Source organism: Odocoileus virginianus, chromosome 5, assembly GCF_023699985.2.
Source record: "Odocoileus virginianus isolate 20LAN1187 ecotype Illinois chromosome 5, Ovbor_1.2, whole genome shotgun sequence".
Taxonomy (NCBI): domain Eukaryota; kingdom Metazoa; phylum Chordata; class Mammalia; order Artiodactyla; family Cervidae; genus Odocoileus; species Odocoileus virginianus.
In genome coordinates this window covers 76,830,310-76,853,996 of record NC_069678.1, presented here as the reverse complement: position 1 = coordinate 76,853,996, position 23,687 = coordinate 76,830,310, and the positions used below count along the sequence as shown (strand labels likewise).

Below are 23,687 nucleotides of genomic sequence, written 5' to 3'. Positions count from 1 at the left end.
TTCTTGCTTTGGGGCCTCCTGGAAATCATCATCATCTGAATTTCCATGTACCTTACCCCAGTAGCCCAGGTAGTATTTTACATCTACTTGAACAGTTTGGTTGATATTGTCTCTGAAATCAGGAAACTCTGTTGAACGCCTGTGTGAGTCCACACAGATGAACTTGTGTCTTGGGATCTGAGGCCTCTGGGTATCAGTCTTCTCAATGGTAAATGGCAGTGATCATGCCTACCTTGTAGGATTGTTTTAGGGAGCAGAAGAGATGATATAAATAAAGCCGTCAGGTAGAATTTAAATGTTCTCACCACAGAAAAAGATAAATATGTGTTGATTAACTAGATGGGAGGGATCCTTTCACAATGTATACACATATCAAATCATCATGATGTACACTTTATCTTTCAAGCTTATTTGTCAATTATGCCTCCATAAAGCTTGGAAAAAAAAATAATAAAGCACTCAGTACAGTGACTAACACATAGTAAGCCCTCAAAAAAAATGATATCTATTTTGTTACTATATATTTGCTTATTGAATTCATGCGTTCATTTAGTCATTCAACACAGATTTATTGAAAGCCTACTGTGTGCCAGACTTTGGTTGTACCAAGATTAATAAGACCCTGTCCTAAGGAGCTTATGGTTCATTGAGAGACACAGTTAGTTCAACAAGTTTATATCGAATGCCCACTGTGGACCAAGTGCTTTACTTGTTTTCATCTTGATGTCACATGATGAGTTCTCAACTGGGAAATTGCATCTTCTTAGGAAGCCAGAATGTAGCCTCTGGAAATAACCAAGTACTGCTTCAATGTAATTTTAAATACTTTGGGAAATCAGAAGAAGGAAGCCTGGGTTCTGTCCTTTTTTAATAGTGCTTGTTGTTGGCAGAGAACTGAGGCACTCAAAATTTCAGACTTCTAAATGGTTTCTGAATCTGTGCCAGACTATGGGGAGATCTCTTATATACATCTGAGCACTCAGCTTAGAGTCGATATTGTCAGTTCAGGTCGATATCAACAGTATTGACCTCCTGGAAGCGATAGTTATAAACTGAGTAGCAGTCTTTTCTCCTCAAGGAGTAGATGCTCAAATTGTCCCCTCCTCCTGGAATACTCTTGTCTGTCTATTGCCTGGCTATCTCATATCAATCGTTTCCAATTAGTCTCAGCTCTTATGTATCTTCTAGAAAATCCTCTCTCCTTCTCTCCATCATAACATTTAGCCACACTCTACTACAGTTGTTCATTCACAGTTCTGATTTTCTTACTGGGCCGTGAACTGCTTGCTTCTTACTTGGTCCTTTGGTGCTGAATTTGTAGGAGACTCAAAGAGGATTGATAGTTAAGTCTTTTCCAAGACTGTCGTTCTATGACATACCAGGTCCAGTTTGAGAGACACAGTCAGTGTAGAAGATGGGAATGGAATACTTTGGGGTATATACGGGAATTAAATGGAAAGAATGAGGATTTGGAGATAGTCCTAGAAAACCCAGGCTCTCTTGAAGTCTCAGGCACACTGTGCTTTGTCAAGGCAAATGTTTAACACGCAAATGAGCACATATTCAAGAAATCAAGATGCAGCAGAAGGGTACAGGCTCTGGAATCAGATGAGTCTGGCTACTCTTCTCCAGCCAAATAACCCTGGTGTGTTGCTTCTCTTTCTGAGGCCTCAGTTTTCCCCTTCTGTAAAACAGGAGTGGAAATGCCTGCTTCAGAGATTGTAAAGATTTAGATAATAATATATATAAAGTGCTTAGCCCACAGTATGTGCTTAATAAATATTCTCTATTATTTTTATTTTCTCAGTTAGAAAATCAGGATAAACTGTGGACATGGGGTCTCAAATAAATATAATTTAGAAGCTTTGTGTCTTAGCATTAGAAGGGATCTTATGAGTTGATTTTGTTAACTGCTGCAACATCTCCTGATAAAATGTAGACCTGGCCTCTGTTAACATAGTTCTAGTCATGGGGTGCTTACCACCTCACAAGACAGCCCATATCTTTATAAAGTCATTGGTAGAAAGTTCTTCCTTTTATCAAGGCAAAAATCCACTCCCTAACTTTCTTCTGTTGCCTGATCCTCATTCCCTCCCCTGGTAGCCCGCGTAGCAAGTCTACCCCTGCCTTCCCATGCTGCCTTTCAAGTATTGGAAGGGGCTCTGAGCACCTCTAGCATCTTCTCTCCTTCAAGATTAAAGCCCACAGGGCTTTCAAATGTGTCCCATGAGTTCTGGCTCCATATCTCTTACCACCATCCTCTGGGAGCATAGCAGAGAACCAAAAAGACTTGGTTTCTGCCATCAGTGAATTGATATTCTGATTAGGAATGAGGAGGTGAGACAAGTTCCCTGAGGGCAGCAACAATTTTTTGGTCACTGTGGGCCCACTCATAGTATCTGGCATATATTAGTTGTCAGTTAATTGTGGAATGTATGTACCTATTGCATGGTATGTGCTCCAATGTGAAAGTAAAGCATCAGAAATATTCTCCACCTTTGAGGAGGTCGGGGTCTCATTCAAGAGATAGCATCCTCAGAGACATTGGTGAAAGCAATGTCTACTAAGGGCATGGGATCAAAAATGAAAGGAACCAGAACCTATTGTGAAAGTCTCTCAGTCGTGTCTGACCCTTTGCAACTCCATGGACTGTAGCCCTCCAGGCTCCTCTGTCTATGGGATTTTCCCAGCAAGAATACTGGAGTGGGTTGCCATTTCCTCCTCCAGGGAATCTTCCTGACTGAAGGATAGAACCTGGGTCTCCTGCATTGCAGGCAGATTTTTTACCATCCGAGCCACAGGGAAGCCCTATTGAGCATCTGTTATATACCAGGTACTTCACATGCATTATCACTCTCAATACTCCTAATAACACCATGAAAAAATAATATTAAGTCCATTTTACAGATGAGATTACCACAGCAAAAAGGGGGGCAATGTAAGAATGCAAAATCTGAGAATGAAAAGAAATAGCACATATTAAGAAATCCTGAGAGTTTTCCTATCATAGGGGCTTCCCAGGTAGCTTAGCAGTAAAGAATCTGCCTGCAATGCAGGGAGACATGGGTTTGATCCCTGAGTCTGGAAGATTCCCTGGGGAAGGAAGTGCAACCAGCTCCAGGATTCTTGCCTGGGAAATTCCATGGACAGAGAAACCTAGTGGGCCACAGTCCTATCAGAGCTTCCCTTCCCCGTGACTATGGTTAGATGTGTTGTTTCCTCAGAATCCAGGGTATGGGGAGGTTCATTTAACTTTGCGAGGGTCACACAGCAATAAGCCGAAGCTGCATTTCTTACAAGCTCCCACTGAGGCCAGTGATGCTGGTACAGGGATCACACTTAGAGGAACAAGACTTTAAACCATACTTAATTTGAGGGAATTGTGTGAACTACCTAAAGAAGATAAATCCTCTGATTAGTTGGCTCTGCCAACACTGAATCCGCAGGAGAAAAGCCAAGACCCAGACTGTCCAACACATGGAAACAAGAGGTGGGATGGAAGGAGCAGAGCCACAGCTGCTCCAGAATCTCAAAGCATCCCAGTCATTGTGAGGAAGGAAAAGGGTCCCCAACATAAGGGGTGTGCATCCCCTTGAGTTCTTGCCTGATGTCAGACACTGCTGTGCCTTTGCACAGAGAGCCAAACCCCATGGAGAGATGTGAACTGGGAAGTCACACAGACCTGGGTTCATTCAAATCCTAGCCTGGAAGCCTACTTCCTCTTTGACTTTGGGTCAGGTTATTGAACATTTCTTAGCGTCACTTTCCTCCTCCTCACAGTGGGCTTGATGGTACCCATTTCGCACAGGATTAAATTAGGTAATTTTAGTAAGCCACTTAGCTGGGTGCCTGGCACAGAGTCAGCACTGAATAAATTGTAGCTGCTGTTCATCCACATGTTAATATAGTTAATCCATGATGATGCTTTGATTGTGAGGATAAGGGATTATCCCTGTTTTTCCAGATAAGGGAACAGGCTGGCGAAGCTTAAATGACTTAACCAAGGATATACAACAAGTACAGTTTGGGGCCACACACTCTAACATGTATATACATGCAGTAACCAGAGAAGGCAATGGCATCCCGCTCCAGTACTCTTGCCTGGAAAATGCATGGACAGAGAAGCCTGGTAGGCTGCAGTCCATGGGTTCGCTAAGAGTCAGACACGACTGAAGCAACTTAGCAGCAGCAGCAGCAACAGCCATGGAGCCCTCTGACCCGCTTTAGGGTGTGTTGGGGTAGGTTTCAAGGCAGCTGGCGGTAGGGAAAGTCACCCCAGGACTGGTAGGGAGGGAGTCCTGGGGTTTGGAGTTGGCTGCGGTGAACCCAGCATGTGTATTACTGCCATGCAGGTGATCTTGAGGTGACTGGGGATTTTATCATGTGCTTTGAGAACAGAATTTCAGCCTGAGCTAGGAGTTCTAACATCCACAAAAACTCCTTACTCGACTCAGAAGTTTTTCTCAACAGCAGCTACCCACCTGGCTGCCCCCAGGGGGGCTTTGCAGATGAGGAGAGTAGCTGTCAGGTTCCTGGAGAATGACGGTTTTGGGAGAAAGAGCAGAGTGTGCAGGTTGACGGTGCAGAAATGCTGAGGTTCCTTCTGGTCAGCTCAGAAAGGAGACAGTTTCTCTTCTGCTGCCATCAGCCATGAGGATGTCACATTTAGGGTCCTGCTGTCATAACCTCTAGGGCCCCCAAAGCAAGGGACGACAACTTCTATCTCGAATGACTGGAAGATGAGGGGTTGTATTTAGCTGTGATGATAACACTTGCTGGAGTTTGAATTCAATAAAAGTGCTTAGCACAAGCTATGAAGGTAATTTTCTTTTTCTCAGGTGGTTCAAAAAAACTTCAAAGGTATTTCCAGGCCTCAGAATAGTCACTAACACTTTAGTTCCAATGGAGTAACTGTAGTCACAGCCAAGGGGACTGGATTTGCAGTCAGAAGATCTGGACCAGGGGTGAGCAAACTATGGCCCAGAAGCCAAATTGAGCCCACTGCCTATTTTTCTAAATAAAGTTTTATTGACACTCAGTCATGCTCATCAGTTTACACATTGTATGTGGCCGCCTTCATGGTACAATGGCAGGATTGTCATGACAGAGCAGAGGACCCACCGATCCTAAACTACTTAGTCTCTCACCCTAAACATAAAGCAGTTTGCCATCCCCTGATCTAGACTTAGTTTCAACTATTCAGAAAGAGTAGAGCAAATCGCTGTTTCCTCAGAGCTTCAGTTTCCAGCAAATCGCCGTTCCCTCAGAGCTTCCGTTTCCACAACTGGGAATGATGATTCTCTCTCCCACAGGGTTGTTGTGAGAATCAAATGCAACAAAATGGATGGGAAAGCACTTTGGAAACTCAGAATCTCTATGGAAAGGTGGGCAGGGATGGGTTTTACTGTTCATCTGACCTGTGCTGGAGGGGAACCCACCAGGACATTTTTTGTTTCTGGTTGATTTTTTTTTTTCCAGCCCCTGGTGGCAGCTTGTTGTCCTGTTCTCCCTTTGACACAAATACTAAATGAATTCCCCTCTCAGGCACTCTCATGCTCTTCTCATGCCAAACATAAACATATTCTGGTTGTATACTTCCAGCAATGGAGAATTAATACAAATGTATGTATTCATTCTTCCCCTTCTCAGATATCTGTTGAGTACCTAGTGTTCAACTATGCAGACTTTATAAACTAGATCTTGTAGGGAGAAATGTTCTGTTTCTAAGGAGAGAAGTGAGGTATAGAATTATAAGAGAGATAATGCCACATCATAATACGAGGACATGGCATGTCTTTGTATGTGTACGTGCACATGTGCACAGTTTAAAAAATAGAAGTATTCAGGTTCAGATTTAAGAAAAGCTTGTTAAAAACAAGAATCTGTTTAATCCAAAATACACTGAAGCACCTTAAAAATGTAGCCATTATGTGTAACAGTTTTCTCTTTGAAATTACACTCTAATTTTAAGTTCCCAACCCAAACTGCAAAGAATGCCTTTCTTGCCCATTCATGGTCACTGAAGGCCTCTCATCCAAGCCTGTGGTCAGCCTACTAGGGATTATTAAGGACTGGTCACACAGAAGGGTTATCCTGGGCATCAGGGAGCCAGGCACTCACTAGAGTTTCTAAATGTTGAAGGTAGTCTTTATTTGGGGCTTTCCAGGTGGCTCAGTAGTAAAGACTCCATCTGCCAAGCTGGTTCAATCCCTAGGTCCAGAAGAGCCTCTGGAGGAGGAAATGGCAACTCACTCCTGTATTCTTGCCTGAGAAATCCCATGGTCAGAGGAGCCTGGCAGGCTACAGTCCACGGGGTCGCAAAGAGTCGGACACGACCTACTGACTAAACAGCGGCAGCAGCAGTCATTTTATAACATTTTATCTTTTCTTTAATTATTGTTTCTCTTTTATTGATGATTCAGTGAACACAACTTCAATGATTTAATTTCTTTGATTTGCTATCAAAATACGCTCATAAACTGGGAGCAAAAGCAGTTTAATTTTATGTTCTGAAAGTGCTGTCACCATACCTGTACAGTCAGATCTTGCTACCGTTGGTAAAGGGAGATGATGCAGTTATTAGAAAAGAAGAAGGTTGCTCTAGACTCCAGACTGGTTATCCTGGGCTTTCCCACTATGGTGACTCTCTTGGTCCTCATGGAAATAATGTTGATATTCTTTGTGAACGTGTATCTTCCATATTTTTCTCTGTACTATGTACAATTTAGATACAGAAGTGCAAATCAAAAACCCATCACCAATATATGGCCACCAAAATTAAAACATAAAATTCTTCCTCATTTTACTCCCCATCCACCGCCCCCGCCCATTATTAAAACAGTTTCTGAAAGAAATGAGGCTTGGGATTTTGTATTTTCTACCTAAGGGATTTAATTCTCTCTAGAGTTGTTTTTTTTTTTTTAAAGAATATGCTTAGATCTATCAAGTAATTTTTTTTTGTTAGACTTAGCTGTATTCCTTCTATGATGGCAAGAAGCACACAAATGAAGCTTGTTCATGAACTAGGCTAACCACAGGTAGTTTCATTGTGTTGCCAGTTTATCTCATAGCTTTCAATTCACAGGCAAGCCTTTCCACCCCGCTCCTCCTCCTGTTCAGTGCAGTGCCCTGTTTTTGAGTTTGCAGTTCGTTATTTTATATCAAGGAGAATCTCTGATCTTTTCCCCTTCCATTCTGAAATGATGATCATCTGGTTTTTTAGTTTTCCCCAAAGCACCTTCGTTCTTGATGTTAAGTGCAATCTCTCTCTAAACCTAAAGCAGGTGATGATAACACAGTTGTGCTCCCTGCAGTCAGGTACTAAGGAGATGGTGGGTTTGCAACCATACAGACCCTAACCCTAACCCTAACCCTAATTATATGATGTATCTTGCTGGGCAGGAGTCTTTCCTTCACTTGACCTTCAGAGCCTTCCTAGAATCTGAGTGTTTTCCTTCCTCCTGAAGCAGAGCTCTAAAATAAAGATAAAATATAGAATATAAAATTATAGCCACTATATATACTTAAGATTTCCATAAATATATGAATAATTGGAGAGAAAGTATCTCAGGGAACATGCACCACTAGTAGGCACAATAAATTCTTCCACATATATTTCATCAGTACAGTGAGTCATGAATTGTTTGCAGTTAAGTGGTGAGTGTTTTGTCTATGTTTTCCATATTTCATTTTAATTTTATACAAATTAAATTTAGTTGGATAGATTGACTCTGTCTGACCTGTTTCCTAGTACTCATACATAAGGTTTGTCACTGAGATTATTGCTTTAAAAATGCCTCTTAAAGCCCCTCAACTTGGTGCATGACTGTTTAAAACAAATAATTGTAAGAATATTTTACAGCAATTGTTAAGGCTTCTCTTATATACATGGTAAATGGGACTAATAAGGCTGCCTGATGAAAATAAATTTAATTAGGTGAATTTAGCTAGGCTTGATGAGGTGAAGCTGAATTTAGGATAAATGATATTTTTAAACCAATGAATTAGTCTCATGTATTTTTGGATTTGCAAAAAAATTTTCTCAGAACATGTGGCAGGGTCTTGTAATTCTCACACACACAGCTCTTTCTCTAATTCTTACTTTCCTGTGCATGTGTGTGAATGTATGTGCCTGAGCACCGGCATGTGCGTGCACACACTGCTTGCACTCACGGCTCACCTACCACACACAACATAGTAAGAGAAGGGACCCAGGAGCGGCAGGGTGCTCCACATTCCCTCCCCGTGCTTCAGTTACTAATCTGGCTGGTGAAGGCCTATCTGGCAAAGTGTGCCCCTCTCTTTCCTATTCTAACCTTGTTATTCCAAAACGAAGGAATATCCTAATGTATCATCATTTTAGGTTTCCCATTTTAGGGACAAAATTCAGTTGAATTTCCTCCTGGCTCTCTTTACTTCCACCCTATAAAGAATAACAAAGTCACCCATTTTCTGATCCGGAACCCAACTTGTTTTCCCAGGTTCCCTCCTACAACCAACATAAACACAGACATTTACCAGCAAAACAGAAGCTGTTGGAAAGATTTTTTGGCTGCTGAAATGGGCTCCTGTCACCAGGACATGGCAGACTTTTTGCTGTATTGTCTCCCAGCCCTGGCCCCGGTACTCCAAAGGGAGCTTTATATAATCAGTCTTTCCTGACGTGTGACGTCCTGTCATTTTCCTCCCCTTCGGCTCTGCTGCCGCCCACAAATCAATAACATCGCCTGGGAAGTTCAAGCTGGTTGTGCAGCCACCCTAAGCTCTGTATTTCTTTAAGGGTATGTCAGAAAATGTAAAGTTTCCTAATAATATTTCTGGCTGATGACACATGGCAGAGCTGATGGACTATTTATAATCAGTGGCACGATCGCAAGCACATTATTTTTATTTCACTTAGGGGGGAGCCCTGTCACTTGCTACTGCTGGTTTCAGACAAGTTGATGCCATCTTCACCTAAAGTAGCTAAATCCTCTTTGCGGAATTCATTTGCACTCTTCCCTTTGTGTTAGGCACTCCCCAGTTCTTTCCAATTAAGCCACCTCCCCTTTTTATTGTTCTTAAGCTGGGTGGATGATGAGGGCAATGAATGATTTGTAGCTATTGCTTTAAATTCAGGCCATGCCTTCAGTATAAATGTCTCCAGTCTTTGCTGCTTGGATCTTGCTAGGTCTTCTGAGTGCGGGCGTGGCTGACATGACCAAAGCAGCAGACACAGCCACTGCATCCAGCACTTGCCCCAATTTTACAGGTCTGAACATAGCAGAGCTGTCTTTTGTTGAGCAGCTACTATGTTGCAAGTAGGCATTTATTTCACATTCAGTATCTCATTGACTCTCTCACACCTGTCTGTGCAAGTGCTGTTATCTGCAGAGAAGAAATATTGGGGGATGGGAGGAGGCAGGAGAGTAAATGAATTCAGAGTCACACAGCTTAATTCCTGGGAAAAGCCCCAGGACTCCAGTTCAAATCTCTTCTAACAGACCACACCTTCTTTCTTTCCACTTCCCTGCCCCGCCTCTTCCCAATTAAGTGGACACTTGTGGGTATATGATGTGTATATGGTGTGGATGTAGGGGAAATTATGAGTTCCCAGCTAGGGCAGCTCCTGTGAGTTTAAAGCCTGGCCAGAGTGAGAGATAAAAGAAATAGAAACTTCTCAACCTGAGAGTAAACCCTGGTGTAAAAGGAACCATATACTAGAAGGTTTTGACACATTGCAATGGGAAGTGTTAACCTCTATCAAGATAATGAGCTCTCTCTCTCTCTCTTAAAAAATGTTTCCACAGGACAGAGTTTAGGGTATGGATTCGTTAACTATATTGATCCAAAGGATGCAGAGAAAGCCATCAACACTTTAAATGGACTCAGACTCCAGACCAAAACTATAAAGGTAAGAGGTTATATGTTATATGCCTCTTTATTTAGGGGACACTGGTTAAATTTCATCCTTTGATCTAATAAATCCAGACTATGAGGGAGCTGGCGGTGGCTTCTTCATTTATTCAAAGGACACTTACTCTCTGCTGTACTAAATGAGGGACGTTACATTACAGAAGAACATTATTACAGAAGAACATTACATTACAGAACAACAAGGTGAGAGCTGAGTAGAAGGAGGGGACTACGAACTATGGGACTTCCTATCCAGGGAGCAGGTAAGATGCCAGGGATGACCCACATCAAGAAGGCCAGGGAGCCCAAGCCTGCAAAGATGGTCAGAGCAGAGCCAAGGGAGAAGCTGCTCTAGGTGGAGGTAACACCACATGCAAAACTGTGAAAATGTATATGAACATTGTGAGTGGGGAATGACATACAGAACTCTATGACCTGAGATTCAGTAAGGAGATGATGAAAAGATGAGGGTGGGAGGTGGGCAGGGGCCTCACATGCTAGGCCAGACAGCATGGCTTTACCCAAAGGTAAAGAGGACTCTCTCAAACAAGACTTGAAAAAGGAAGAATCAGTTATAAAGAAACACACTGGTGTAATAGGGATGGGTACTGTAACATCTGGGAACATAGTAAAGGAATGACAGGAAAAGTAACATTCTAGCAATCCAGAAATAATCAGACTGGTAGATAATATCTCAAGAGGGGTTGTTTTGAGTTAAAAAAAAAAAAAAATTCCAGTTATCCAGAGCCTGCTCCTCCAGACGGAGGCTTCTGTGGCTGGATGGTCATGTTCTCAGTTCAAGTTTCACCCTGAGGGGATCCTTGAGGTGGTGCTGTTTGCTTTTGGCCCCTGACCCTTACAGTCGGTGGTGGTCTCCTAGATGGAGCCTGCCTCCTCCTCAGCCTCCCTTTCCCTTCTTCCCCTACCTCCAGGCAGCATCCTATTTGGGGGCAGCTGCCAGCCGATTAATGAGTCCCATCCTTCATAGCCTATTAAACCATGAGGAGATGTCTCCTGGGCACTCTTATCCTCACGACAGCAGGTCTGACGCAAAGTAGGACAAAAGAGAAACCTCTCCCAGAATGGAAATCTATAGATGGCACCAGATCTTAGCATCTGAAAACACAAAATCAGAACTTTTTAGTTCAACAGACTACTTTTCTGACATCCAGATGGATAAGGAGGCTACCTGGTGTAAGATAATGTCAGCTGGGAGGTAATCAAAACAAAAACAAAACCTTCTCTTTTGGGAGTGTATTATGTGTTTATCTATTTTTTCTTTTCTACTCTTTCTTCCTTCCTTCTTTCCCTCCTTCCTTCCTTTCTGCTTTCCCTCTTTCTTTCCTTCTTTCCTTCCCTTTAAGCCACTCTACTTTCATAGTTTCATTTAGCTTATTTCTAAAGACTATTGCTTTGCGGATCTCATACAGTCTGTGCTTCACAAAGACCCCAAAACGGGCTTGATTCAGGTTGCCTCAGTCTCAGCTTAGAATCAGTCCCTGTGAGTTCTCTTAGGGGGAAATAACTAAGAGTTGTATAATTATGGAGTATCCTCTGAGAGGCAGGAGTGTTGATTTCTTTCGAAGGAAAAACATACCTATTTTCAATGCTTTGAGATAGGATGCTCTTGTCACTTGCCTCTTGGATTGAGGCCACCCCAGGTTGATAGCTGTATTTGTGAGTTTGACTGATTTTTCTGTGTTATCCAGTTCAGCTTTAGAATGTCAGGCATTTTTTCTTCCCTAACTCGAACTGAGAAAGGTTCTTTCCTTTCCTCTATAGTTTTCTTAAAACCCAAGCCTCCCCAACAGCTTAAGATCAAATTCTCAGCCATCCATTCTGCTTTTTTTAAATAAAATATTTCCATGAAGCCGTTGGGGATTCCCCAAAGGCTGAGTGGACCCGCCTTTTCTGACCTGAGAATGTACTCCCTGGCCCACAGTGCTTTGTCTCAGTGGATCTTAGAGACAAGGAACACTGATTATTTTCTTTCTGTAAAGAATCAATCTGCCTCCTTCCCTTCTCTGTATCCCTTTCCCCACCCCCTCACCCACCATGTACTCACCCGGCATCAAAACGCTGCCAACACGTTTGCACCCAGCAGTAACGTGGGCTTCCATAGGATCCAAAATGCATGATGCCACGGCTGAATCAATAATTTCCATTCTCTACAATGAATGAAAATTTAATGTGCAAACCTGGGAATTTCAGCCCTTTCATTAAAGCAGTTTATTTGCCATACTAAAAATTAAGTTTGAGTGATAGGTTCCTTTATTAACTTTTCTTCCCTTTCCTAAAGGGACACAGTGTTTAAGGTAAAAATCATATTAAAGAGAAGGAAAAAAAGCAGACCCTTTTCCTGTGCTGTTAATAGTCTCATCATTTATTAATTTTTTTAAAATTGCTTTTCTGCCTTTCAGGCTGCTATTTACTTCTTCTGCATCAGTTTGCTTTAATAAGTGACGTGAGATTTATCTCTTCACTCTGACTTTCATGAAGGAATAGATAACTTTCCTACCTGAAAAAAATAAGTATCTTCTCTGGAAGCATGCATTATAGAGATCTCCTCAGAACCATGTAGTACGTGTTTGCAAACTTTGGTCAAGTCTGTCTCTCCTTTTGCTTCATGCAAAACACATGAGTTTAAATGTACAGCACAGATGCAGGCAAACCAAGAGTTAATTACTAAGCTTTGAAGGTTAATGATGAACAGCTAGATTCAGAGATAGTTCTGGAAAGCCCTGAGAAGTGGTGGAAACCATAGTGAGCTGGAGAGCGCTAAAAAGGGCAGCTATTCCTCAGCTACTGCTGATTATTTAGGCCCAGTTCATTGTCAGATCTTCCACTTATTCAATAGAAACTAAAATCTAGGTATTTTATGCCAAATCTCCCGATTTTGAAAGGTTGAATCAACTAAGAAATTTTTAGAGCATTATGTAGGCAAAGCAAACAAAACTTAATGGAGAAGTTTGCAACCTCTGAACTCAAATTTAGATACACAAACACTGTTTTGCATTTTGAAAATGAGTGATTTATTACTAGGTTGCTAGTAGAAGGTGCCCACAAATGATGGTTCCCTGTTAACAACTATTCCTTTCCCCTTTATTAGGGGGGATGTCCTGTAACTGTGCATGAATCCTGAGGACCCGTGGGGGGCAAAACCAGGTCTCTGTGCTCAAGGAGAATACAGGCTTGGTGCAGACACAGAATCAAAGCAGAAAAAAGGGACCGCTTCATTAAGTAATCCCCTCCAAGTAATGTGGATGACTGCAGATAACTTGCCTATCAGGAAAAAACAAGTATCTTCGGTGGAAGTATGCATTACCAAGATCTCCCTGGAACCATCTAGTACATGCTTGGAAACATGAGACTGCAGAGGAATTGTTCTTTGAATCTTAACTTCTTTAGTGGGAGAAAGTGGCCAGGTCCCCATCCCTCTGGAGATCAGGCTCAGAGATGAAGTGACTTGTGCAAAGGCACACAAGTGGCCAACAGTTGAGCTGAGTTAGCATCCAAAGATACTGTGAAAGAGTCTAGGAGTTACTTAATAGGCGAGCATGAGCTTGAAAGGAAATAGTAATGACAGTAATGATGCCTTATATTGAGTGTTCATGGTGTCTAACTCCTTTTCATTTCATGCTTAATAATATTTAACCCTTGAAGCTTCCCAAACACTAGAAGCTTTACACACATCAGCTCTGATTCTTAAAATAATGATTCTCTCCCTTATACAAATGAAGAAACTGAGGCCCAAAGAGGTTAAGAGACTTACCCAGGATCAGTTAGTAAGTGAGATTTGGAGTAAGAAAAATATGTGTTAAAAATAACTCTGGCAATAGGTTGCCTGTGTTGGAATGTCACACCACCTGCTTGCTCAGCAGCACATGTATTCTGTGAGTGTGTGGGTGTGTATTTGGTCCTGTGCACACATGGGTTATACTCTCTGACGAGGGAAGGAGATATAAAAAGCAAACAGATGAATTGCATGGCTCCTCTAAGTTCTTCAGTAAACAGACTTGCAGTTCAGGGCTTCTGTCATCAATCTGGAGACAGACCTGACTTCAGATCATGTCTACTCAGACCCCTGCCTTCCAGGCCCTGCAGTAGGTCCTTAGGTGACCCAGAGATGACAGTGCCCTGGAGAGTCTTCCATCCATGTATGTCAGAGAGGCATGGGGTATGGACCAAGGAGTTATTTACACTGACTAGCCCCAAAGACCCCAAACTGGGACTTTGCTCAGCATTTCAACCCTAAACCCAGTGAAGATAACTTGCCCTGTTTAGGGCCTCAGAAGTGTTGTTTAGCTCCCTGGAACCCACTTTCTCCAACAGAGATCACTTTACACTCCAAGAAGCATTGGGTTAAACGGCTGTGAATTCTGGAAAATGATTCCCAGTATCCCCTAAACCTCACAGTGGATGCCAGTCCAGTCCTGAATCTCCCTGTGGGCTTTACAAAACAGCTTCTGAATTTACCCTTTATTCCAGCCTCTCACTAAGAAGCGCTCCCCCTCTTAGTGCTTCTTAAGAATGCAGTTGCAGCAGTCCAGCTCTTTGTTGCATGAATTAGGAACAAAGAAAAGTAGATGATTCTGTAGTAGCTTCAAAAGAGGGATATGTTTATCAAAAATTGGGGCTGATATACAAGTGACACTGACCACCTCCACTAAAAAGTGATCCAAAATGGAATTTGGGGATTTGGAATCCTAAAGCTCTGAATAGTGGGACACCTGTTTGGATTTTAACCCAAGTTTGAGAAACAGGATTAGAGAAGCATTCAGTGCTCTGCCTCTAGAAGTTCCCCTTTCATGGGAGACACAAACCCTCAAAGGAGCACCTCTAATGCAAGGAGGTGGGGGTGGCCACAGGGCTGCAGGGGTTCCCACTTGATTGGGGTAGAGGGCTGGGAGTAGGAAGCTGTACAAGGTTTGAGCACAGGAGGGATCTAGTCAAAGTGAAGTTCCAAGAAATTTCATCCGGCAATGGCACGTCACTTGGGATGTTTGACGAATGAGGCCAACGGCCTGCGGGCTGTTATGCTAAGTTTTTTCAGCCTTAGACTTTGGTTTTTCATCATCTCTATTAGAAGCTTTGCTTTACTCATTTTAAAAGCAAAACAGGCTTATGTATAAATAATTTGGAAAATTCATTATCAACTGATGAAGGCAACATCAGCCATTCCCAACTCAACGCTGTTAACTTTTTATGTGTTTCCTTCCTTTTCTCATTGCATTACATTCACAAATGATTTTGTGGCTTTTCTTGCCCTAATCATTGCATTCAGCTATTCCTCAAATTCTGAAACTGTGACTTTAAAGACAGCATTCCCAGAGCACAGCTCTTGGGCAGACTGGAGGTGTGAGTGATTTCAGGATTAGGTTGGGCTGAAGGGACACAAAGGCTGCTCCTGCCACTCTGCCTGAACCCAGGAGAGTTGGCACTCCATCAGGAGAGAGGGTGAGAGAGTAAGAAGGAAGCTTTATCACGAGGCAGCAGCCTGGTTCCAGAGGGAGCAGGGCTAGAGGAGGGGAAGGTGTGTGAGTGAAGGCTTTTGAGAAGGGGAAAAAAAACCTCTTTTCTCCGGGAAGGAGAGCAGTTCCTTTATTTCAGCCTCTCTTGCTCCGACACTGCTTAGCCATTTCTCCCTTTTCGCTTTATTCTTCTAATAGCACTAACGGTGCCTCCAGGGGAATCTTTCCACACTTGAGTTTCGCAGGTTCCCGTTTGCCCCTCCCGCTTCTTTCTCTTGCCAGGGGTCATCAGGGAGCCTCGCCTCCCTCCCTCCGCCCACGATCCACCTGCCTGGCTAAAGGCCTCCATTCCGCTGAGGCATCTTTTCTTTGCACTCGGCATAAGCAATTATTTCTCCTATCACTGCCCTTAATGCCTCCTGGAGAGTTAGCAGATCATTTTTTGCTGACGGATATCACCCCACCCAGAAATGATAGACTACCTCCCTCAGTCTCATTAATAATAAAAAGGCATTTGTCTCTCCCCCTCCATTATGGCTGTAGTCAGAGCCAGTGTGGGAGTGCTTCCCAGCCAAGGTCAGCAGGGGCAGCTGGGCCACTGAATCCCCAAGGAGTGAAGAGAGAGGGTGGCAACACCAGTGAAAATGGAAGACCTGTTCACCCCAGTTGTACCGGACCCTCTTTCCTGTGATAGATTCTTTTCAGTTGCTTTGCTTCCCAGGGCCCTGTTAACTTGCTCTGAGTGAATAATTTCAGATACAGGTATAGGAGTTGGAAAGATGGAGATACAGTTAGTGAGGCTCATATGTTTCCAGTATCTTAAAGGTCATCCACAGTTGCCCCGTGTCTGGGAGACAGAAGATTGGGCAGGTACAGGTTACAAGCACACCTAGGTTTTCACAGTATGTGGAATGAGGCTTAGGGCCTTTAGCTGGCTACAAGTGTAAAAGATCCCACAATGTGATGTGAGCTGCTTAAAAACATTCGTCACACCTCAGCTGTCTTAGGAGAATTGTCCACTCCAGATCCCAGGAAGAAGTGGTCTTTTCTGGTCTACTCTGGTCAACCCATCCCAGATGTCTCATGTCCCATTCTCAGCTCCGTGTTTGGAAAGGACCAGACACTGCAAGGCTTGTTCAGAGGCAAATGAAGAAGACAGTCACATGGTCCTGCACTCACATATGCACCCCACAGTGCTTGCTCTTCCATTCTCGAGAGACAAGAAAAAGTCTGCAGTGACTCTGAAGCTCAATCTTATTTTTCCAGAATCTGAGAAGAGAATCTTTGTGTCTGTCATTTGCCTCGGGTCATAGTGAGTCCCAGACTATCAGAGACATTCGTGTGGAATCATTAGGGGTAACTTAGAGGGATGGCTATACCACACTGGAGTCTGACTAAATGATCCTAAAGGTTCCCTGTAGCTCTAAGATGCTATAACTTTGTGTTGTTTCTGGACTCTGAACTGTTCTGTCAAGTATAATAGCCACTAGCCACATATGGCTATTTATATTTGAATTTAAATTAATAAGTTAAAAATAAATGAAAAGTTCAGTTCCTCCTTCACACTAGACACATTTGAAATACTCAGGAACCACATGTAGATGATGGCTACCACATTGGACAGCACAGATCTAGAATATTTTCTGAAAGTTCTCTTGGACAATGCTGGCCTAGAACATCAGTGGCCCTGGAGAATAAAAGATCATTTCTCCATGCTTACCATGAAGCCCCAGAGCAAAGCAGCTGGTCTGTCAAAGGTCATAGAGCCATATCCCTCTCCCCTTCCCCTTTGTTGTCCATTCAAAAGAGCTCTGAGTTCAAATGAAGACTCAGATCCAGCTCCATTAAAAATTACTAGGATGACCTTGGACAATTTAGTTTATTTCTCTGGACTAATTTCCTGATCTGCAGGATGGTTCCTTCCAACTTTAACAGTATAGCTAATAAAATATTATAGCGTGATCTTTCCAGCTTGGTAACTTTCCAAGGAAAGTAGCAGTTTGTGCCAAGTACATGGCTTCTATTTCACCGTCCACGTTAGCCTGGCATAGTGGAAAGATCCCAGAGTCATATCCAGCACTGGCATAGTGCTAGCTGCATGACTTTGGACAAGTACTTGTCACACTGAGCCAGAATTTACCTTCCGGAAAAGGAAACTAATAATATCTCACTTTTAGGTAATCCTGGTTTATAGGGAATGCTCAAGTAATGCTTCCCAGAATGAAGATGATAGTGAATAGAGTTACCCCAAGGTAAGAATTACATAGAGAGAGGGGGAGACTTTTCCCTATCTGCATGTTTCAGAGATACATGAAGAATGAATCTGAGTCTCACTTTGTGTAGTGGAAAGTATTACGGAGCTTTCAAGAGGCCACAGCAGTCTTACCAGTGTAGCAAGAATCGGGAGTTGCAATTTAGTGAGGACACTCTATCTTAAGCCCTGAGTCTGAGACCAGCTCTTCCGCTAACCAGGCCATGAAATCTTTAGCACATCTCTCTGCCTTCCGGGGACCACTAGACAGATCACAAGGTGCTTATACCAAGTAATCCTCCTTGATAATTAGATGGGCTTTTAAAAAGAAGTTGTAAGGCACATGAATTCTATCACCACACCCTTTTTTAAAAGGAGTATTTATCCAGCCTACTGTGTACCAAATACTTTCATGATATTGTTGGATTCACTTTATATCCATGGGTCCCTCTAGCTCCTTCTCTACATCTGAGTCAGTTCCTGGGAAAAGAGCTAAAATGTGTTCCATATAGTATATTACACATTTTTTTTGCTTCAGTTCAGAGAATGTTATTGAGTTCCTGCCCTCTGTAAGGCTTGGAGAGTAGATGCCACAGAGAGTCTGCAGAGACCACCAGAATGCTCTTACTTTGGGGCAGATGAACTGTTAGCCCAGATGGTTGTGATGGCTGGGAGGGTGTGATAGCTACTGTCATTGAAATGTGTATCATCTGCAGAATCTGAGGAGAGAGCAGGCATTTGTGCCTGGGCTTCACGGAGGAAGTGGCATTCAATCTGAGCCTGGAAGGATGGGCAGGAGTTCGTTTTGCCATGAGGATGACAGATAGCAGGAACAGAGACATTTTGTTTGAACTGAGGTTTAGGCTGCTTAATGGGGTTAGCAGAAGATTAGAGGTGGATCCAGATCCCAGAGGACCTTGGATGCTCAGGTAAGGGATTTGAGCTTCCACCACAAGGTGCTGGAGAAACACTGAAGGTTTTGAGCAGGAAGAAGCAACACAATTATAACTCATTAAAGGGACTTCCCTGGTGATCCAGTGGTTAAGACTCCACACTTCAATGCAGGGGGCCCAGGTTGGGGAACTAGATACCACAAGCTGCAACTAAGTGTTTGCATGCTGCAGCTAAAGATTCCACATGCCACAACTAAAAGGATCCCACACGCAGCAATGAAGATTGTGTGTGCCACAACTAAGATCCAACACAGCCAATAAGTATTAAAAAAAAAAAAAAAAAAGAACTCTAGAAACATTGCCATCAGGTCTTGCCCCGATAGAAGAACATCATATATAAGGTGGTGGGTGGGGAAAGTATGAGGCGTGGGGCCACATAAGTGGACACCTGTCCTGTCTGTGGGCAGGGCTGCAGCCATAGGCACAGGAATAAGCTGATCCTCACAATCAAAACTGTAATTTCTGGGAGCTGGCTGGCTGATTTCTTCTCTCCCTACTCCTGGAGGTGGGATCAGAGGTCCAGGGAGGGTTTGCTCCTAGAAGGCCTTGGAAGACCAGAGTCTGTTCTCTGCTGCCATCCTTCTGGTCTCTTTGGAATGAATGTCCCCGGGATGTGTATGTTCTGGGAAGTTTCTGCTCACTCAGAGAGTACTGTGTTACAACAGACTGGGGAAAATCTGCAATCTGATCTGAAATAAGTGTCTCCTCTGCTAGACTAATAGTCCTGCATGTCAGGGGCTGTTGTATTCATCTTTGTACTGCCAGTGTCTAGCATCAGGCCTAAGTACACAGCAGTTGTTTCAAAGCCCTATTTATTGAGCATTTACTGTGTGGCAGACATCTGCAGAAGGAAATGGCAACCCATTCCCAGTGTTCTTGCCTGGGAAACCCCATGGACAGAGAAGCCTGGCAGGCTGCAGTTCATGAGGCTGCAAAGAGTTGGACACGACTGAGCAACTCAACACTTTCACTTACTATGTGCCAGGCATAGTGCCTAAGAATCATATATGCATTAGCTTGTTTAATGCTCTATTAGCTCTAGAAGCTTCCAAACTAGGTTATCAAGTGATAAGCTCAGAAAATGTAAGTGACTTACCCCAAGCTTTACCATTTATAGTTAGTAAGTGATTAGGATTCAAACCTACATCTCTCTACCAAAACCCTTGCTGTTAATCTCTGTCTCTTTCCCATTGCTAAAGAGATGCTCCATTTCTGTTAAAGTAACATAAATGAGAGCTGCCTTGGAGTGATCTTTCTCAAAATACAGTTGTCTGATGCTCTAACTATGACGTATGAGTGAGACCCACAAGATAAGGGGTGATGAGGACAGGAAGGATGCTCCTAGTGTGTGGAACCAGAATAGAAATAGGAGAAGGATAGAAGCTATGGGAGAGACAGGTTTGAATTCAGCAGAAGGAAGAACTTTCCAATAATCAGTGATGGCCAGTGATTACATAGGATGCTTCCTGTCCTTGGAAATGTATAAGGTGGTTGGCCAGCTGTCTTACATCCTGCCCTGAACTTTTGAGGTCACTTCCAGTATCAAGGGTCTAAGAAACAAATTTCAAAGATAATGCATTCTGCTGAGATCACCATTATCACTTGTCACCCTTACCACTTACCGTGAACTATGGTTGTGGAAATGAACAGTTTTGTGAATAGAACACCAAGCTCATGAAAACATCCAGTCAATGCTAGAGGTTCTTGTAATTCAAAGGAGCTCAACAAATGACACCCCTGTTTTCTACATCCAAGTCTTAAGCCAACTGAGAGATACGACAGAAAGAAAAACTATGGAACCCTAAGTTGTTTTTTACTGATTAAGGCCCAAATGGCTTCTGTGGACACCTTGAACTTCTTAACACAGAACCCCATGCCTTGACAAACTGATATACTATGTCATAGGTGCTTTGGACCCCATAGGACTCCCCACATGAGAGCATAGCCGACTCCCATAGAACATAGAACCAGAAATAGAAAGTGGGCTTCCGGCTGGCATCTGGTTCCCAGAGGGAGGAAGCAGGCAGTGTCTGTGGCTCACATGCTCATTCCCTTTATTAAAGCCTATTCAGAGCCATTGCACCCCTTCCCTGGAGAAGAGGGGATGCAGGGGTACAAAGGAGCTGGACGTTACTCCAGGAGGCATCCTCCATGTGGAAGGAAAGCAAGTCTCCTCCTGGCAGGAACAGCCCTCTGCATTGCACTCTCCACCTGTTTGCTTACTCTCCTCACTGAATTGTGAGATCTTAAAGAAAAAACCCTCCCAGCACAGGGCCTGGCACACAGTAAGTGTTCAAGAAAGGGAGGAATGAGTGAATGCTCACCTTCTCTACCAGTGTTTTCCTAAAGAAACCCCTTTCCTCTCATCTCACCCTCCTTGTAGCACTCAAGACCGTCTTTATCATGCTTTCCAAGTACCCTCTTTTTCTGTTCCATGGTGGGTCAGAGGAGGGCCACAGTGTTGCCAGCTGATTCAGGAAAGGTTTTCCCCAGGCTGTGTTGTTCCTGCCACGCCCCGGCTGTGAGCAGGTGAAGGTACCTGTGAGTGCTGCGTGGCGAGGGGCAGATCCCACCTTGGTCCTGCTGCCCCATCTGGGATGAATGACAGTGCTTGCCTTCCTGCCTTGGTGAGAATCGCTGAAAGCAGCCTTGTGAAGTCACTTTGGAAAGTGGAAAGTACTTTGTAGATGGCAGGCAGAGGAATCTGTAGGAACATGCTAGAGGAAATTCATGGCTGTGAAGTGGTAAAGGATGGTCCCAGACCCCACCAGTCTGATGGAGGAGGACAGAGCTTCTATAAGTGCTCACTGGTCATGTTCCAAATGTTTGCTTGTGTGGTCAAATTGATAGATGTGCCCTATGGGAGCTAGCATCCCAGGGTGACCCACAAAAGTCAGTCTGAGTCATCCCATAATAATATTTATGTAGATTCTATATTTATGTAATATTTATATTTACATAGATTCTATATTCTTAAATAATATTAAGTAGATTCTAAATTTTAGGTATGTGCTAAACACATTAAGTCTGTTATCTTAATTCTTTTTGAAAATCCATCAAAGGAGAATTGTACCCCCCCCACTTCTGTCAGTAAATAAACAGACTTAATCAAGATCAAATTACTTGCCCAAGATCACAAAGCTAGTGAGTACTGGAGGCAGCCCATGACTCATAAGCTCTGGCTGTACTGTCCCTCTTGCAGAGAGTAGGAGTTACTGTAAGCCTGTAGGGACAGGGAGGGATAGGGAGTTTGGAGTGACTGCAGATCTTCAGACAAGATCATCTGTACAGTCACCTGCCTGTGAGCCATCCTTCCCTGGAGAGAGGCTTGGTCTCCCTACTCCAGCTTCTGAGGTCCAGAGCAAGATTGGTTCAGACGTAGACATGCTGGTCTTGTCTTCTGAGATTCTGGATGAAAGAAGTGAGCCGGACCCCGATGGTCTGAGACTCAGGGTTCTTTAGGGCACTTCCCATGTTGGAAGCCCTGGGTTCTAGTGGGGTTAGTAAAGTAGCAATTGTGCTAAACGTCAGGACGGAGCTAAAAGTCAGCGATATTTTTAGAAATATTTCAGTCTAACAAAGGGTCTGAGACCTGTAGTCACTCAGTTAGGATTTAATAAATATATGAAGAAACTTGAAAAGTTTTCATACTGGGACAAGCATTTGGATACTAAATGTGGGAAGATCCTTTTTCTGTTATTTTTGCCCACTCCCACTTCTGCAGGTTTCCAGGATGGGGGACTAAGAGAAATGATAGACCTAAGGTTCCAAATAGAAGAGAAAAATTAAGTGGGATTTAGGCTTTGGTGAATGATCAAGATGCTGTTCACCCGTGAGATCTGTCGCTGGGCTGGGACTGGAGTATGCTGCAATAATCCTTCCCAGCTGAGATTCTGCCTCTGTCAGAATCCTCTTCTGGGGAATCGATTTTGGTTCTGTCATTAACTTTCCTGTGCCAGCTCCTTTTCCCTAGCAGGTCTGTCCCCAGCCTGCTCTCCCATGTGCCCCAGCTCTGGCTGCCCAGAACTGAGGGGATCAAAGTCATTACTATCCATTATGCATTGATGGGGTGCCAGACAGGCACTGCACTACACCCTTGACCTTCATCATCTCTTTTGTCCTCACAGCAGTGGAGGGTTATCATCAGGCGATGGTTCCCTGAACCCACCACACACTGTCATACAACTTGTCTCCCCACCAGTCTCTCCCCATATAGCCCTGGAATGGCCCTCATCTTGTGGCATTATGATAACTGGTTCATTTGAACACCATTCTTCTATTCAACTCATTTGTTGAGTACCTGCTATGGAGTTGCCTTTTGCCCCCATTGGACTCAGAAGTCCACTGGGGCAAGAGACCATGCCTGTTCTTGCTTGCTGTGTATCCCCAGCATACAGCACTATGCCTGGCTCCTAGTAGATCTTCAGGAAATGTTTTATAAGAGTGGCCTCTAAATCTAGTTCTTGAACAAGATTCAGTCCTTCCCACCCCAGATACTGGAGAATAGGAGACTTATCTCTTAGCTCACAGCTGAGCAGATGCTTAATGCTCCCCCTAAGTGGAGGAATTCAAGCTGCAGTTAACCCAACATGCCATTAATGTCCAGGTCATTCATTATGATCTGTGGGTGTTCATTCACTCTTTCAGTAGATGTTGAGCACCCTGTGAGTGTCTGAGTAAGGAGCTAGAACCACAGAGATGAATAAGATACACACACACGCAACGCATGACCTCAAGGAGGTCAGCAGACTAGATAGAGAGATGGAGAATCAAGGTCAAAATGGGTTAAGTACCATGGGTGCAGTTCATCAAGAGCACTGCCAGGGAGATTTTTAACAGAAGGTAAAATTAGGGAAAGCCATCTAGAGAAGGTGGCGTTCGAGCTGGACCTTTAAAGGGCCATATGATTAGGACCTGAGGAAGTAGGTGGGAAAATGTTCCCTCTGGACAAAAGCATAGAGATGAGGACGTATGTTTTGGGGGAACATGAAGATCATTCAGATAATTAATTTGTCAGCAATCGGCAGGAGTGAGACCAGGGTGACCCTCATTACCATAGACATATCACTGTGATGTTTTTATTTCCTTCTCCCTACTGCTCCCTCCTCATGCCTAAGA

At 43.5% G+C, this 23,687-nt stretch overlaps 1 protein-coding gene and 1 long non-coding RNA gene across 8 annotated transcripts in view; one reads left to right on the top strand and one right to left on the bottom strand.

The window, feature by feature from the left end:
* ELAVL4 (ELAV like RNA binding protein 4) overlaps nucleotides 1–23,687 on the top strand; it is a 156,281-nt gene that overhangs the window by 121,469 nt on the left and 11,125 nt on the right. For all 7 annotated transcript variants that reach the window (XM_020907223.2, XM_070468185.1, XM_070468187.1 and 4 more), the window contains exon 3: nucleotides 9,789–9,892. In XM_020907223.2, the coding sequence (XP_020762882.1) occupies nucleotides 9,789–9,892 (104 nt within the window). The remainder of the gene's footprint in view (nucleotides 1–9,788; nucleotides 9,893–23,687) is intronic.
* Nucleotides 6,942–23,687, bottom strand: part of LOC110146391 (uncharacterized) — a 166,872-nt gene continuing 150,126 nt past the window's right edge. The window contains exons 3-4 of the long non-coding RNA XR_011487880.1: nucleotides 11,960–12,062; nucleotides 6,942–7,473 (exon numbers count right to left, since the gene is read on the bottom strand). This is a non-coding gene — a long non-coding RNA (uncharacterized lncRNA). The remainder of the gene's footprint in view (nucleotides 7,474–11,959; nucleotides 12,063–23,687) is intronic.